Source organism: Carex rostrata, chromosome 22 (assembly GCF_964058835.1).
Source record: "Carex rostrata chromosome 22, lpCarRost1.2, whole genome shotgun sequence".
In the NCBI taxonomy this organism is placed as follows: Eukaryota; Viridiplantae; Streptophyta; class Magnoliopsida; order Poales; family Cyperaceae; genus Carex; species Carex rostrata.
The window spans coordinates 5279814-5298859 of NC_135939.1; the positions used below are offsets into that span (position 1 = coordinate 5279814).

Genomic DNA, 19046 nt, shown 5'->3' on the forward strand with positions numbered 1-19046 from the left:
ATTTTCACAACCTTGCGGAGAGTTACCAATGGATATTTATTGGAGACAAATCACCTCCTGTCGGTAATACCGATACGCTCAGAAATAACACAATTCTGTCGGTGTACCCTCGACAATAGTATTTTTTTACCCTCGCAAATACCATCTCATTCTTGTAGTAAGATATATATAATTAGTAGCAGGTTTGTACCAATGCAGTATGAATAATTTGGGTACCGAGCAGTTTTAACCTATGTAGGATGCAAGGAAACGTAAAGATTTACAGAGCAAACGCAAAAAAAGGAAAAAAAATATGTAAACCATTGGGTGTTGACTGGTACAAGGCATCATTATAGAAACATAGAAGTTCAATTATTCAGTTCAGATCCTAAAGATGAATTAAACCCCAATTAATTCATGTTCCTTAACCAATTTTATTTGCTGTTTTTTTCTTCTTTGTTGTACAAGGAATAATGAAATGTTACATAATTGATCAGGTCATTTACCAGTGTTGTTCTACCAGTAAGGAATGAAACTCACAGGTTGCATAACCTTGATGCAAATTTCATCATATTGGTTCTTAGGCCTTATTGCTCTAATAATTAAAAGCACAAAGATAAAAATGGTGAATTTTATATAAAGATTAAATGACAAAAAACCGTTCCACACAATTAAGGAATCAGAGGGTTGGTATCATTGTATCAAAACATAAAAGTTCTGTAAAAACTGGATATTTAATAGACAAATCTGTGACGCCTTATGACTAATGCCTACTCAATTTGGTTACTACTTGCTGCACTTGCAGGATATGCACTGGGTATAACAACTGTTGGAACTCATATCTTTTACCTGGATGGGGAAGAAAAACATGTATGACCTGGTACAGTACCTGTATCACCAGTTAGGTTCTGTACCTGTTTGTACCAGTACTAATCAGATGCCCAGTTTGTTTATTATAAGTTTTTTCTACGCTCTTCTTGTATACAATTTAAGTTTTATGCATGGAAGAAAGACCAATAAGCATACAATGCATTCTCACTACACTTCCAAAATCTGCAACCTCAATCCAGTGTAATATAAGAATACAAAAAAGCAAATAACATATTCCACACTGTTCGTGTTTGATAAAACTAAAGAAATGTATAAGAAGATATAAATGACTAATTATTACAGACCCAACAGCAATTTCTCAAAACTTGAGGGCCACAAGTTGATAATGTGATACAACCTTTTAAAGTTTTGATCAATAATATAATTTCGTTTGCATACAGATACACTTCACTAAGTAACTAGCCAAATGGGAATACAATATACAATTTCAAAAGTATACATACATTCTGTTTTATCTCCTCTGCCAAAAATGGAAAATAAAAAAATAATAATAAAAATGGAACCAAGTATTTTTTTTTTTTCTCTCAAAACAAATTATATACATGCACTCATTAATGTGAATATTATCCCGCCAATTTTGAAATAATTCCTTCAGTCCAAAGTGCCAAAATGGTGAATGGTGATGATAGTAATTATTATTAACCTGAAAATAACCAAGATGAAAAATCAAATAAGCTCTATTAAATTACCATTATTTCCAAAAGGCATGCCTCTACTTGGGTTCATCAAGGAGGGCCATGGAGGAGACCGCCTCGGATTCCCGGCTTGTACAGAAAAATTATCCAGTAGAAAACCCTCCTTGCTTTTCTCTTTACCAAAAAGGCATTGCCTTTCATTTTGATCATCCTCAAAGATAACCCATTCTTCAGAGATGCCTTCCCTGCTCTCTTCTCCATGAATTTGTTCCACTGGAGTCTCAATTAGTTGTGCTCTTGGACTGACCATTAGATATTCCTGTTCTTGTTCAACTGGACTCTCAATTTCTCTCCTCTCCTCTTCTTCTTCTTCAGCCTCACCCAATAACAACATCTCAAGATCCTGTATGTCTTCTTCTGGAATCTTCTCCACTTCAGGCAACTCAGATGCATTCAAAACCCCCAAACTGCGACACAATTCAAAATAAGCCGAAAGTTGTGAGCTTTGCTCGGTTGCCTTCCTTAAGACCCTCACTCCAACAATCCCTCTTCTCATCTTGGCTTCAGGTGAGAGATTACCACACTCATTTAAGCAAAATTCCGACTTCGGAATATGATCTGACCCGAAAACATTGACAAGGAATGATGCAACCCCTTTACAAATCTGACTGTACACCTCAAAGATCTCGATTAGCACGCAGTTCATCGCCTCGAGCACAAGCCCGACCTCCATCCCATCGCCATAAGGCCTGATCTGCATCAGCAAATCGAGCAACAACTGCAATTTCTGCACCTGATCAAGCAGCTGGTTCTCATCAGACAGGTCGTACTCCAACCCCACAAAAACTGACCGGTTATCTAGAAAATTGAAGTATGCACGGACAAAAGCTGAGAAAGCCGACGCCTTGGCTGGAGATGAGGACCGGTCTTTGAATTCTGACAAATCAAAAGGGAGGCGACCGACCTTGGCATCAACAGGTTCAGAATCTGATCGCATGAGAATGCCATGGATGAGCATGAGAGTTTTGAGAGCGACGGGCCAGGAGCGGGTACGGGCGGCACGGCGTGCAAGGGCCCACATGACAGGGAGGAGGAAGGACGGAGAGGTACGGGCCCATGCAAAGACGCGCGCTGCGTTTTTGTAGTCGACGGAGCGGTCGTCATGGCTGGTGGCGCGAATGACAGCAGCCTCAAGCTCTGCATTGCGGAAGCGGGAGGAGCCTGTGATGATGCGGGTCAGATAGATACTCTGGCGATCCTTAATGGCCGCGGCCGCGCGACGCCACCACTCGCGCGGTGACGTCATGGAAGGGGAGGTGGGGTCGTTGGAACCTATGTTGGAAAAATTGGGGTGTTTATTGGCAAAATGCAATGGGCGGAAAATGGATGAACGTGGGAGGCACCAAGCGCGAAGCGAGGGAAAGATGGTTGGAATGGGGTGGTGAGAGAGAGAGAGAAAGCTGGGTCAAAGAGGTTGAGGTTGAATTTGAATACTTGAATTATATCGACGAGAAGGGAGGGAAAACGGTTGAGGAAGGAGAGCGACGCGGGATCCTGGTTTCTGTGGAATGTTCTATGTGGGTTATGGTATTGTATTCTACTGACAGTATATTGTTCGCGTGATCCGAATAGTCTCCGAGTCGGTATTTACCCGCTATATGATGTTTGATGGATGTGTATGTGCCCTTAGAGACGCAACGTCGATGGATCTTCTGCGGCGCTTCCTAAGATGCTTTGTAGCTTGCTAGACAATATCCAGAACTTCTTCAAATGTGAACATTTCTTTATTTATTTATTTATTTATTTTTATTTCCTTTATTTTATTTTTTTTTGCCAAATCAAATGTGAATATAAGTCGGTGCTCTGTAGGACCTTCCTGTCGGTAACATGTAACTGATTATTATTTTTATTTTTTTGGTAAATAGCCCGTGGGCACATGTAACATATAACTGATTGTTATTTATATATTCTTCGAGTCAGGATCCTCTGAAGTCTGAAGAAACTAATATTTTGAGTTTAGATTCGAACCGTCTAATCAGAATTTGGTATGACGGAATGTACTGAATCCTCTAATATGCGTGCTAAAGCAGACAGACGGTCCGGATCTAAACTCAAATTTTGAATTAACTCAGGATATTGGACTTTAGCGGAAATTATATCATGTAAGGTAACAGAAACTTTTTGTTTAAATCTACACAAATATTAAAGAGATCATATGCATTTCATCTCAGATTGAATTGGTCTAAATTCTGATGGGAACGGACCGGATCTAAAGTGACTATTTATTTTACCTGGATCCGCGTCTACTGACTTCTAATTTACATTTTGTTTATTCTGGTATGTTTTTTTAAATCTTTAATAATAATATGTTAAGTTCAATTTTTTTTTCAATATATATGTTAGCAAATTATACTGAGATCAGGCGTTTAGATAATTAAACCATTATGAAAGAGAAGTTTAAATACCAGAACAAAAAGATTGAACACGGAATTCTAAAATCGTGCGTACAAAATGAACATTGAATGCACAAATTGTGAACCAGTTTACGAATTATTTTGTTACTTCAATTATGAATTTGACATTTAGTAATATAAATAGAACATAAAACTTGGATTTCAGCATAAATATAATTTGGATAGAACTAAAAAAAAAAAAATAGTAAAGAGAATTTCAGCATCAAGTGCGCAACTGAATATGGACGCTGAATCTTACGTCTTCATATGTTGTATACCAAACTTCAATGAATTATTTTTTTTGGCAAAATTTGAACCGTTAACATTCCGAAATTTTTATTTCTACCATTTTCTGAAAAGAAGAGGGTTCAAATGCACCCAAATACACTCTATTTTTCAAATCATTTATCTCTGTTTTCAAAGTCCGAATAGTCAATCCAAACCGTTAGATGCGATCTATATATTAAGATGTGTTTGGAGACCAAATTTTACATTTTTTGGAATTTTTTTTACTATTTATTAAGCCACTTTGAAAAATCGCTGATTTTATATTTTCTGGACCATTGGATCAGCAATTTTCAAAGTGGTTTAATAAATAGTAAAAAAATTTCAAAAAATGTAAAATTTGGTCTTCAAGTACATCTTAATATATAGATCGCATCTAACGGTTCGGATTGACTATTTGGACTTTGAAAATGGAGAAAAATAATTTGAAAGATAGGGTGCATTTGGGTGCACAAAAATTTGGATGCATTTGAACCCTCCTCTTTCTGAAAACAAATAAATAAATAAAAACTCTGATTTTTTATTCTAGAGAATTTGAAATCTACTATGGCCGCAAAATACCAGACCCCAGAAAGTTGGATTTCAGATCCTTCGAAAGTTAATTTTTTTGTAAGACAAAAAAAAATAAAAAAGGGTTGAGACGCAGAACACTGATGCAGACCTTTGTCAGGAGCCGCATCGGTATAGTGCGGACCCCAATCTTTTAGTTCGACTGGTGATCTACGGCCAGGATAGATTTCAAATTCATCAAAAATTGGGGTTTTATGGTTTTTTTTTTTTTTTGAGAAAATGGTACAATTAAAAATTTCGGGTTAACATTATTATTATTTTTTTTGTTTGGTATAATTTTCACAACTTTTCAGGCCGTGACCATGACTCGTATCTGACTCACTCATTAACAACTCGTTCATTACTGGACCGATCTGTTAACGAGCTAGCTCGTCACTAGCTCGGTTCAGAATTAACGAGTTTAAGCTGGGAACTAGCTTGCTCGCCAGCTCGACGAGACATCAATTTGTGAATTTGTATGAATTTGTGTGCATTTTATACTGTCCAACTCGGTTTAGCTCGGTCCAAAAAAGTTTGTAGAATTTATTTGTTTCTTAAAACAAAACCCAGTCATACCCAATCAGTCAAAGCCACGTCGTCAGCTTGCGAGCTAATTCAGTCCAACTCGTGACAATTTCAAGCTGAGATTTTAGCTCGAACTCCTAAAATCAGCTCGCTCGTGATTCGGACGAGCCAACTCATAACGAGTTCAAACTGAATCCATCTCATGACAAACCAGCTCGTTGCCACCCCTACTTGACAAGAACACCGGGACTTAAATTCTGCTTACGGGACTGAAATCAGAAAGAAGGAAAAAGAAAAGGAAAATCATTACGGCGCTAGCTGCCTTTATAATTACTATCATTGTATTATTAAATTGAGCCGATTCATAATAAATTCAAACATATTGCATATTAATGCTATAAATAATAATAACGTTATTAAACTAAATAATAATGCACATATGTTATTTGATTCAGTCAGAATGACTCATTTGCAATTGCATTTATTTTTCAATTTTTGAACATTTAATTTTAGGAAAAATCATCATACCCAAGCGCGTCTCCCAAGTAGTTTAACAGAAAAAAAAAATTTCTAATGTTGTCTAACTTTCATTTTCAGTGCTAATATCAAAACATTTAAAACTATGTTTATAACATTTTACAATGCTACTCGTAAGCATATAAACCTCTATCTGAAAGCATTAAAATTTTAAATCTGTATAGTTTTAACTACTAACTACTTTTGTCTTCAAGCCATAAACGGAAATATTCATTTCACCCACTCTTTTTTTATTTTTTTCTCTAATAATTATAATTTATTTTTCTGATGATCCGTGATAAATTTTACGAATCTAAAAATACGAACGTTTTTTATTCGATTTTATCTTTCAAATAAGATCCATGAAGAAATACTTTTGAGTAATTTTAAAATCATTTGTATTTTTTAAAGTAAAACTCATGAGCACTTTAAATTTTCAAGTTTTTAAATCTCAGATTACAACCATTAAAATTTTCAAGACTTTGTACATGAGATTATATGCAATATAATACATTGCAATATCACGGTAGATGACCATGACAACGGTACCCACCACGGTAATCCTCTGGAAGGTTTAGCGATGCGGTGACGCTAAATCTTATTTTATGCGTTATGGAATTGGTACATGATTTATTTATTCCGTTATCACAGTTACTGGATCGTGACTGGATCGTGACAACGGTAGGCCTCACTTAGGTCAATCTCAAGCTTATTTTACCAATCTTACATATACGTTATCCTTAATTTTGAGTTAATATTTTTGCCATCCAATGTCTTGTGCCTTCATGACCACATCCATGATGTTATATTGCAGTGTATTTCATCATTGATGTGTAATTACTATTCTTTCACTTGTCATGAATCTGCACATATACTCAAGAGGAGAACTGTAAAATGTAATTATGTATGTTTTACAAATATAATCAAACATATAAGTCGAGAGCTCCCAAAAGCCAACAATAATTATCAGGCTCCTTGTAAAAATGTCATCCAGAAATTTGAAATTATAAAAATGTCACTCTAAACTTTATTAATTTGTAATTTTGTCGCTCCAAATAATTAATCACTAAAATATCTCATCTTTTTCTTCTCCTGCCTCCTCTTACTTAAGATAAGACTTTTACACCTGGCGACATCTGACCAACACAACGGGATTTTTATTAAATTTTATTGATCCAAAATCTGTCTACTCTCTTTTCAGAATAAAGAAAACATGAACTGACAGGAAACTTGACTACTCCCTAACCAGAATAACCCAGACCTGAAACCATCCTGCCTGGTACAACACCCCATTTTGCTCTCCCAAAATGACCCGTTGCCAAAATTTATAGCCTTGTACGGAAGCTGCCTATCACAAAACTCAAGTGACCTAAAACTAATTTGACCCAAAACTCTTATTAAACAGATTTGCAGCATTGATCTTTTTTTAAAGGTCATGGTTGGTTGCTGGTTCAGCATCCACTTTGGTTCCTTTCATGTTACTCATTTATGCTCACTTCTGTCTCATGATACATGATTAGGGTATACACAAACTTTGACACTGCTCAAACTAGCACTGAAAATTAAAACTACCAAAGCTGCCATAAGTAAGCAAAATAAAAATCAACCAAACTAATTTGACCTAAAATCAATGCTGTAATTTCGGCCTTTCGCCATGGCAGGAGAAGAAGAAGGGAGGGCATTTTAGTCATTAATTATTTGAAGTGACAAAATTACAAATTAATAAAGTTTGGAGTGGCATTTTTACAATTTCAAATTTCGAGATGGCATTTTTACAAGGTTTTGGAGTGGCAAATAACCAATTTTTCCTTAATCTTAATATTCTCAGTTCAAATAAACTTTATAAAAAGTATATTGAATATTGATGATGACAATAACAAATATTTATATCAGCTCACGAATAAAAAAAATTAAATTCCAATACTTGAAGTATCTAAATTAGCGCGTGAATGCCAGCGACTAAATGTGTTACCAGATTCGGATAATTAATTTATTTGTGTAAACATCCAATTGGATGCTGAAAAATTGGAATTTAAATACTTTACGTAAATATAGAATGTCCCTTTCACATTAACTTGAAACGCGGTTTAAGAGAGCTTCCATATTCTGTCAAACTAATTAACAAATCTTAATTTTTTCCAGCACTCACATGTCCGAATTTTTTATTAATATCATTTCTTTAAAAAAAAAAAACCCTCTAAATTTGGAGAATTCCAAAAATACCCGGACCGCCAATTCAATCTGCAACTCTATTTTTTGAGAAGTACATATTGAATTGGACACCTCCAAAAAACTTAAATATCAGTATATTACAATGCATTTTTAGATTTTTAGGGGGGCTCCAATTCAATTTGTGGCTCTTCAAAAATGAAATTACATATTGAATTGGTGGCCCGAGTACTTTTAGAATTTTCCAAAAAAACATGATTTTTTTAGTTTATTTTTTCAGAATATGATATAAATAAAAATTTCAGTCAGATCCATTGATCCAACCATTATTCAACGGCCGCCTGTGCATGTCATTCATCCAGCTATTATAGTTCCAAGTTATAGCAATTTTTTTATTATAGTTTCACGTTTGTGTCTGAAAAAGTTAATAGTACAGCTATATCTAAAAAATTTAAAATACTGATTATAATTATTTCGAAACCGTTATATTGTTTCAGGAATTTTTCAATCTTCTTGCGAATTGAGTTTTTTTTTTTTAATCTGGCTGCAATAAAATAACGAGACTAAATTATATTTAGCCTTAAATTTACAAGTTGCAATTGTCGACAAAACTAATTAAATATTGTTGAATATGTGTTAATCCGAAAAAAGTCAAACTGAAAATTATTTAGAATAACAGTACTAATTTTAAGAAGAATTAGAACATATTATTTTGTGTTTTCAGTGTTAAAGAGAACTATGTTGGATCATTAATTCAATATTGGACTAATATATAAAATAATTATGTATTGTATATTGTCTGTTTTATGCTCAATTAAAAGTGATTATGTGCAGTTTATAATTTATTGAGTATTAATGTGTTATATTGGATGTAGACCTTTCATGTGTAGACTTTAAAAGATAAATCGGAGATGTGGCTTAAGTGTTGTAAAAATAAGAATACTATCTGTTGTGGTTTGAGTGGCTGATAGCGGGAGGGTGTGGTGATTTAGATTTTTTGAAGTTGTAAACAAATCTTTTTTTGTACACTGGATAGTCTCTATCTAGATATCAACAAAAAAAAAGACTTTAAAAGATAATATTCATTTTAATGATGTGATAAATTGAATAATTATCATAATTGGACAGTCAAAATATTTTTTGGGTTGTATATAAATATTTGGTCCCCATAATATTAGGCATCCTGAATTCACTTTTTCTTATTCTATTAGAAAAGAGTGTGAGAAAGAGAAAACAAAACAAAGAAGACTCTCTAAAAGACCTTGTTATTTTGGAAGAACTAACTTGGCGGCACTTTCACGCACAAGACAATTATAGATTAAAGTACGCTTCCGCACCTCAATTTATATTCAACACAGACGGACATGTGGCAGCTAACAATGGTATTCGTCGGTTCCAACAAATTAAGACTAAAAACTTTAAAGTTTCTACTCAGTTTCTGATACTTTAAATTCAATATTACCAACACCTATGATGTTTTAGTACCTTTGTGATTTAGGTGATTTTAGTAATTTTAAAGATATTTTGTATTTGCGTTTTACGTATGATATATACTTGCCGTTTCTTGAAGTTGAAAAAGTTTAAAAACTTTCAGAGTTTTCCTGAACTAAGAATTTATTTAGAAAATAGTGAAATTATGCTTTGAATATTTCTGATGCAAATATGAAATGTTAGCTAATATAATAGATCACAAAAATGTCACTTGTTATTTTTCTGACGGCTATTAACACAAGAGGATGAGGATTTGTTTAATGGCTGTTCGTTTTAAAAAAGACAACTAAAGTTTGAAGAATTGATAGGTTTAGAATAAAGTTTCTATGATATGGTGGTGATTTGGCTAAAAAAAAGCATATCATTTAGTACAGCAGAAAATAATGTGCATGGCAAAGATCAACGAGGTATTCTAGATTTATATTTTAATGGATATGATTTTGTTTGTTAAGTGGTGGTGAAGGTATAAATATGAAGAGAGAAGCAACTTAGATCCTCTTCCTTCAGGAAGAGTATTGTTAGGGACAAAGATAAAATATATTTTGGCTTGAATCAAGTAGTTAATTAGGAATGGTAGTGATACTGACGAGCTGGTGAATGCTCTTTTATTAGGGTTTTAATCAGAGATGGAGTCAGATTTTTTTTTTTTTTAAATGTTTGGTAGAGACTATCAAAATTGAAGACTTCCAAATTATTGAGGTTAAACGTGAATGTGATCAATTATATAAAAAAAATTATTTTGAGAATGAGAATCAATTTTACAATATTGATCACATTTTATTCTAAATTATATAGAAAATCGTATATAAATAATTGACCATCATTCATTGTGCATAAGTTCACCCCTGATTTTAACTGAAAATAAATCTATTGTTATTCCTTGGACATAACAAGAACCTGCTATTCTGATCCCAACCGTTCAAACTTTGTCATGTGCGAATTTCAATGAAGTAAGTTTTTATGCAATCCTGGTAGCTGCTACCTGGCTCTCCAAAAAAAAGTTTTATGCACGAATCTCAACGATAACTAACAATTGAAATCGGAATAACAGGTTCATGTTATTCTCAAAAAATAACAGCAGATTTATTTCCGTTTTAACTACCCTAAAGAAGGGTGCGCCCCTGGGTATATTTGCTCAGCTGGAATGGACAGCTTTTCAACTTTCAAGTCAATTTATACATTTCACAGTAAGGACCTCCATTTCTGATCAAATTATTTGGAGATGGGTACCTAAAGACTATTTTAGGATCCATTCTTAGAACAGTTGGTTGCAATTTGAGAATATATAAAGCCGTGCAGCTTATGCCATTCTTTGAAAGCTTGCGTACCACTTAAAATTAAAGTATTTTGTGGCTTAGTAAATTATTCTTGTTTAGATAATGAGAACGCATGTCACTTATTTGTTCAATATTCATCTCCACATTACATTTGTCAATTTTAATAATTTTATTTTTACAGTGATATAATTAAAGATCTTCTGATGATAGATAGTTGCATAACCCTAAAGATTTCAAGCTTATATATTTACTTAGAGATGTTGTTATGTCGATTTTGTGGAATGAAATTGAGGGACGATAGAATCTCACTAGTTTTGTGTGTGTGTGTGTGTGTGTGTGGGGGGGGGGGGGGGGGGGGGTTGCATATCCTCTGAGATATCTCAACTTTTGCGTGACCGACGTGTCTGGTGCCTATTCGGAGATAGTGTAGGGGGGCAATATTATTTGAGGTTAGCGATTCGTGCATAACGTATTTGAACGATTTTATAAAAAGTCACGCAAAATATGAGATATCGCCTGCACAATCTTGATGTGAAATAAACAGTTCCAATTGGACATCAGATCGAATTTGATCTGATATTTATTAAACCGTCCCTCTCCCTTTTTCATTCATGTAGGAATCTAAATAGGTATCGTGCCATGCCGTAATTAGTCACGATGTGACTTAAATTACATGCCATAACCAAATTAATTTTTTTTATATGCCATGTTATGATCAAATTCAAAAAGACAGCCATGCCACGTTAATCATGTTTTAATGGAATATAAATTGTTCTTTGTATTTATGTGGATATAGATATAAAGAACAAATAATTTTTATTTTTAATTAGATGTCAAACCTTAATACATAACAAAAAATAGAGATATCTAACAAAAAGAATTTAATTGACATAATATCAAATTGAAAGCACACAAATCACAACTTAGTGGAATCATAAAACTATTGGAAGTATCGAATAATATAGTCATTTTATAGGAAAAAACAAATAAAATATATTTTGACATAAATATCACATAGGACAACAAAATATGATAAACATACTAGTCTATATTTATCAATCAAAACACTAAGTGGACGTATCAAAGTTGGCAACATTTCATCTAAATGTGATACAATTTCTTAAAAATAAAAAAATAAGATCTTAAATATTTTATTGAGAATTATTATATTTCTGGAAGATTAAAGAAATAAAAAAATCTAACTTAAATTGTCTCCATCTACATTACTAAATATGAAACCTTAATCGGATCCTATATACATAACAAAATTTGAAAATCTTGTCTTAAAAAGAGGAGGCAATAACTGAAAACTCTGAATACTATAATAATGAGTATGAAGATCTTGTTCACGGATCAACGAATAATTAATAAAAATTTGGAAAAACAAACCATAAGTTGCAAATTATCAAAAAAAAAATGAGGCATTTTATAAAATACCCCTTTTTCTATTAAAATTTGTGTTGATTTTCTCTGATATTTAATTGCACAATTAAAAGACATAATATAAAATTATTAGTATACTTATTAGACACATGGCTTTATCAAGTATTTTTCTTTTTAAAAAAACTAAACAAATTCAATGACGACTTTTTACTCTATTTTTATTAATAATAGTTATAGTTAAGATCCACCACATAAAAGTCAGATATTTAAACTAAAAGTTGAGTAACACTGCATGCTAGGTCATGCAAAACTTCTCTCTTTCCCCTCATGATAGATGTAAAATATCTTCGGATACTTTAATTAAGGCTTGTTCATGATATACAAAGTCTAGGTTAACACAATTTGTGTAGTTTTACAGGTTGTTGAACTAAGAAAGTATTGAAAATATTGACTTACCAATTATCAATTTATGTAGGATAAATACATAAATTATATGGCAAATTATGGGAATGCAGGGTGGATTTCTAAAATGTAGGTTGAACTATGAAAATGCAGTGGTAATAACAATGCTACAAGATGAGTGTTTATCATACTCTTTAGTTATTCTCTAAAAGTGAGTGTATTATTTCAAGATAAATACTTCATTCAAAACAGATCCCTACCGTCACAATAGGAGTTTGACTCAACTGAAATTAATATAAATTATGAGTGAGTCTATGGTACTATGCATATCACGGGTTGTTACCGTGCTACGGCTCTATATTCGAGTTTTCAAATCCTAACGGTCGATCCGAACCGTTCATCTTGTTCTCCATATTAATATGTGTTTGGAGACCAAATTTTACATTTTTTGAAATTTTTTTAGATTTATTGAAAATCACTTGATCTGAAAATTCTGGACCATCCAAAAACAGTGATTTTCAATAAATCTAAAAAAATAGTAAAAAAATTTCAAAAAATATAAAATTTGGTCTCCAAACACATACTAATATGGAGAACAAGATGAACGGTTCGGATCGACCGTTAGGATTTGAAAACTCGAATATAAAGCCGTAGCACAGTAACAAATCGTAATATGCATAGTACCATAGACTCACTCATAAACTATTCATTATTTTAAATTGCAGGTACCGGGGAACACGCACACGGACTCGATTATCCATCTATCAATCGCATCATGCATCTTGGTAAATAATCAAATTTGAAGAACTTGTCACTCTGTCAGTCTAAACAAACTAAAAGGAAGGATTGACCGTCGACGTAACTCGGAGGCAAGTCTCTTTCGATTCACGGCCAGTATGTTTGGAAAATCGCCCACTAATCAAACTTGTTCAACTCTCAAATCCGCTAGGCTGAAACCCAAAGCCCAAAGCCCAAACCTAATCGCTCTCCGACTTCTCAAGTCCGCTCGCCTCTGCCTGAAGTGAGTCGCTCTTCTCTCTCTCAAGTCGCTGAAGGTTGAAGGCAAAGGAGGACTCTCTCTCCTCTCCGCTGGCTCAGAACAACGGTTACATTTTAAATTTAGCGTTAAATTCTGATTGGGGATTTGGTATCCATTAAATTAGCCATTTTCAGTACTCAACTATTAATCAATTTGGTTTATTTCTGTACTAATTAATTTGTTTCATACTTACCAAATAATTTGAATTGTAGTTTGGTTCTGTACTGTGCTACACTGATACCATTGCAAAAATTTGGCTGGCACTGTAATTTAGATTAGTAATTAAATGGTTGTAAATTTAAATATGCATTTTTTTTCGATTTTTGTATTATGTTGATTGTTATTTATTTAGTATCCGATTAGCAAATGGATTTGAACCCGAATTACCCCCTCCCTGGACAGAAATCCTGCATCAACCCTGAATTATCAGGGTATGCTATCTGAATTTTGTATATGATGATGGTATGGTTTATCTAGTCAAAACAGTAAATTGATTAAAACCAGTGTTTCCTACTGCGGGTCACAAGGAGATTATTGGGTGAAATTCTTTTGTCTTGTATTGTATGGTAATTGTTATTGTTTGCTTGAGTGGCACTTGGCCTGTTTACTTGTTTGCACCTGAGCCTGAAGGATCTTTTGTTTTTTTTTTTACAGAGAGAAGGATCTTTTGTTTCTTTCTCTGTTAGTAGCAGAAAATTAAGATGCATGTGGCTCGTTCTACAGCTCAATGCTCAGGTTTTCTTTACTTCTTTTATTTGTTTAAGAAACTTTTCAATTGGCTTAAAATTCATTTCATTGTAATCATATATTTTTTTGCTTTTGACTTGGACTGTACAATCAATTCTTTCCATGATAATTTATTTGAAGCATATTATTAATATATTGCTCTATTATTATAAATGAAATATTCATAATTGCTTGCACTAGTCGGTCTGACCAGTAGATTACGTATCAGCTCCTTTTCAGTTTTGATAACATTTGTTTTATTCTTGCCTATTAACTTTTAGTTCATAATTCATTCTTGAATCCAACCATAGTTTGTAGAATTTTATTCCAAGTGCCCTGTCCATAAAAGATAAATCCAAAAAATTTGCATCATAATGGATAGACGTAAACCGGATGGATTCAATACCAACATAGAGCAATGAGCATGTACGATTTGCATGGGGTGGGGGTGTAATTTATAAGATAAAAGTACAAGTAATTAAGCTGACTTGGACTTTATTTTTGCCATCTCTAAAGTATTTGAATAGATATTCTAATACGAGTATTCCTTTGTAGGTTTGATTTTCTTTAACAGATGTCAAACACGTACCCCTATTGGGAAAGTAAGCAAGGTCAAACTCCCATTGATTAAGGTGCGTGATATTTCAATCTTATATTGTCCTTTAATGTACAATTTGTTTGCCCTTCTGTTCTAATCATTGCAATTAGGTCTCAGCACCAATCATTCGGCAAACATTTCCATTGACTAACTTGAAGGAGTGTGCAGCTACTGGCAGAGATGGCACTAAAAATGTTTATTATGATGACAAATTTGATCCTGATCCATTTTGGTCAAGTCTGATAAAAGAAATTTTATGGTAAAAAACGTGCTCATTCTTTTTATTCTTTATTCTTTTTATTTTGTTTTATGGCCCAACTAATGATTAACTAAGGCTTAACTACACAATCAATGTTTAATCGACGCATAAATGCACATTAAATGGCAATTGTGGTAAATTCTTACTTGAAATGTCTGTGAATTGTAGGTGCTTGAGAGATCTTTTTCAGTTTTTGGCTGAACAGCCTAGTCAATTGAAGTACATCGAATGGCCTAGCTTTCAAAGGACGGTATATGGATCCTTTACCTAACAAAATTGCCAAATTGAATTCACTTTGTAAACTTTAATTCCGCAACATTGAGTTGATAAAATTTTATTTATGACTGTATTATAATCACCAGATTTTTCACTTTTTTTCTTATTTTTTTTACTTTATTTTCTGCAGTTAAAAACAGCTACACTAACACTTGTTATTGTGGTCTTCCTCATTGTTGCACTGTGCTCTGTTGACTCAGCCTTGTGCTATATTCTGGCTTGGTTTTCAAGAAAATCTGCATAGATCTATATCTAGGTAATATGTTGCATAAATTAGTTCATAAACCTAGGTTAGGCTAATTAACCCGAGTTCCTGCAATGAGTTCCTGGACTCAAAACCAAATAATTAAGAAAATAAAACCAAGAATAAACTAGTGGTCAACTGGTGGTGTTGAAAAATACCAAGTTTTCTCTTAGCAGGTGCACTTTGGTGTTGCCAAGTATTGCAATATTGACTGATACTACGCTTGATGGTTACACTTTTTCGGTATTATGTTCACTGGTGACCTAAATATGTTGACTACACACGACAGTTGCCAAGTATTGCAATATTGACTGTACTGGGCAGCACATGTGTTGCAGTAGAGAGGATAAGTATCCATTTTGTATGACCCCATCACAATACCCATTTCAATAAATTGCACACAGCAATGCTATAGCAAATAAAATCTTCTAAATTGGCCTAAAATATTGTCTAATATTGACAGTTGTACTGACAAGGAGCTTCGCTCTTGGGGTGAAGGTCAATAATTGTTCTCTATAGCCAAACAAACATAGAAGAAAAGGCAGCCAACCCCCTATCCTTTCTTTGACTTTGTTACTAGCATGATATATTTTGTATAAATTTTGATATTAAACAAATAACCTTGTAGTGTGACATTTTTTTCCCTAGAAAACTTCTACTATTATATACTGTTTTGACTGTGCGCTTGAAATTCTTGAGATCTGATGGGTTCATTTATTGTTTTTCTCTTTTGGCAAACCTTTGCCTGAGCTTACCCGTGTCAGTAATAGCTTTCAACCAATTTTTAAAACGAGGATAATATCGCTCCATGCTACGTGGTGTTGCGCTTCTTCAAGTCGTTTGATTTTCTCAAGATGCGTGCAGTGCAAAGCATAATGATCAAGCAGCTAAGGCACAACACCAAGTGATGTGCTGGAAAGAATGTCAACCACTGATATTTGACAATCTTGATAACACACCAAATAGTAGGTTAATTATAGATATATCTTTTATATTAAGTTGTAAATTGACCACTAGCACAGCTTTCAAAGTATAGATGGGATATCTATATATATATATATTTTTTAATAACTGTTTCATCGGTTCTTATAAACGATAAATGAGTTTCTTATCAGCATAATCCATAGGATATTCAAAATTCAGCCGGTTTTGGAATATTGCAGTTTAACTCGAGTTTTTATTTTCTAATTACATATTTACATCCACCATTTTTAATTTAACTTGAAAAAAAATTAAGAGTTTTAAGTGTTTATTTCGATTCAAACAGATGTTCTCAATTAATGTTCACTTTTGTAGAAACATGTGTGCATTTTAGCAGGATTCAAATTTTTTTTTTTTTTTTTTTATGATTGACGACAATTACCAGCAACATGTATATTAATTAAAAAAAAAGTTTATTTACAAAGCCTAAAATTAATACAATGACCAACCTCACTATCTATATACAACAAGGTGTACATTGTAAAAACTACAATCTCTCAATCTAAAAAAATTCACCCGCTAAACCTACTAAGATGCTATTTCTTCATCTCTCAATTAATCTCTAAAGCAGTATCGTTAATGAGATGATGAACTGCTCTCCATTTATTGAAAAAAATAGACTCTTATTTCTCTTCCTCCAGAGTGCTCATGCCCTGGCTGTTCATATCACATTCTAATGGGACCTTTGTCATTGTGACATTGCTTGTCCGGTCTGAAGCCAAACCTATTGTATATCCTCCCCTCCTTACCGTGGGATGTTGTAATGCGCCATCAATCCCCATTAAAATTTGACGGTGTATATGCAATCTCACATAATAATATAATATGGTCTCTCATCTCTACCATGTTTGCCTCACATAAATGGCAATCTGTCTGGATGACACATCCTATATAATAGGATCTGTTGGGTCAGGATTTTCCTATCCAACATCAACCGGATGAAAATCCTGACCTTTATCGGGACTTTAATTTTCCATAGAATAATCTAAGTGGAAGATAAAAACCCTTATTTTGCATTGCTCCATACACAGACAAGCATGAGAAATCCTCGAATGACATCCACCTCTATTTTGTAACTCCTCCGACCTTTTCAACCGAGCATTCGAAAAAAGGTCGGAGTTTTCAGATCATTGAGAAAAAATGAATCAAATAATGTGTTTACACTGAACACTTAATCAAATAATATATCATGCACTATCAGGTGTTTGTATCCAGTATGCATAATATTTCAGGTCTTAATCCTTTCAAACGAAAGTTCTTTTAAACGGATTAAGACTATCTTAAACCTCCTCCTCTTGACTGAAATATTTAATCTTGTAATGTGCACTACTTGAACTTGCATTGTTGGCATTTCTAATGAGTGCTTCGCAGTTATTCATGAACATATTTTTTTCATTAATAAAAAAATATATATAAAAACTGAAGAAAACGAGGTCTCAATTGCATAGATATGGTTATACAAAAAAAAAAACGCCGCTATATCAGTGCAATTAGTATCATAGTAACAATATATGTGAATAATTCGTGAATAACTTACGTTTTGTTTATTTTTTTGATGTTTCTGAACCAAACTTCGAATAAAACGCATATAATATATTTTATTCGCGAATAAAACACGAGTCATGGATTATTCGCGAGAAAAACACCAAAAAAAAATTTAGAAAATTATTATTATTTTTTGTTTTTTTGCTTCTTTATCGTACTGAATCATTTCCAAATTATATCCGAATCACAAACTTTGAACCCCGCCGAACCAAACCCGAACTACTTGTTTGTCACTATAATCGGTAGTAGTTATATTGCTTCCCCACAAGGGGAAAGGGGTTTTGAGTCCTAACTCCTCCATAAAGCAGAACATTTTAAAAATCAAAAGAAGAATAGCATATGAAAGAAAAAAAAAATCAAAAGGGATGGACGTCGAGCCGGAATCTAATCTCAAGTTTGAAAATAGCAGCTAACTCAACGTCCATCCCTTTTGATTTTTTTTTTCTTTCAAAAGGGATAAGACAAACAAAGAATAGTTGATTAGTGTTATTCTTGTTTCATCTAAACATTAAATAGCTCAAAAGAATAGTATTATTCTCGAGTTAGTGTTATTCTTGCTCCATTCAAACGCATCCAAAGTGTTCTGAAATTTAAAAGAAGAACATTTTAAGGATATAAACCGTTTTTCTTTTTTAGTATTAAAAAATAAAGAATTAAGTCCATAGCATTATTTTTTTTCCCAAAATATTTAAAGCTTGCAAGGTCATAATGAACAAAGATTCATTGTTCATTGTTTACTTCAGCTCATAAACCGTAACTAATTATGAAGATCTTGTTAATTTTGAACATTTTGCAAAAAAGTGCTACAAATAATTTTTAATGT

General features: G+C 33.2%; 2 protein-coding genes across 6 annotated transcripts; one reads left to right on the plus strand and one right to left on the minus strand.

Moving 5' to 3' along the window:
• Nucleotides 1-1251: 1251 nt before the first annotated feature.
• LOC144574156 (putative clathrin assembly protein At1g25240) lies at nucleotides 1252-2954 on the minus strand. The gene has a single exon (XM_078324024.1). The coding sequence runs from the start codon at nucleotides 2809-2811 to the stop codon at nucleotides 1537-1539; it is 1275 nt and encodes a 424-aa protein (XP_078180150.1). The 5' UTR covers nucleotides 2812-2954; the 3' UTR covers nucleotides 1252-1536.
• Nucleotides 2955-13518: 10564 nt separating this feature from the next.
• Nucleotides 13519-16768, plus strand: LOC144574275 (uncharacterized). Of its 5 annotated transcripts, none has more exons than XM_078324202.1 (7): nucleotides 13519-13660; nucleotides 14249-14329; nucleotides 14876-14952; nucleotides 15029-15177; nucleotides 15346-15427; nucleotides 15584-15709; nucleotides 16435-16768. In XM_078324202.1, the coding sequence occupies exons 2-6, from the start codon at nucleotides 14296-14298 to the stop codon at nucleotides 15695-15697; spliced, it is 456 nt and encodes a 151-aa protein (XP_078180328.1). In that variant the 5' UTR covers nucleotides 13519-13660; nucleotides 14249-14295; the 3' UTR covers nucleotides 15698-15709; nucleotides 16435-16768. The 5 variants fall into 5 exon arrangements, with proteins under 5 accessions (XP_078180328.1, XP_078180325.1, XP_078180326.1 ...); XM_078324199.1 differs by having other exon boundaries at nucleotides 15654-15709; XM_078324200.1 differs by lacking the exon at nucleotides 16435-16768 and adding an exon at nucleotides 16161-16399.
• Nucleotides 16769-19046: the final 2278 nt, after the last annotated feature.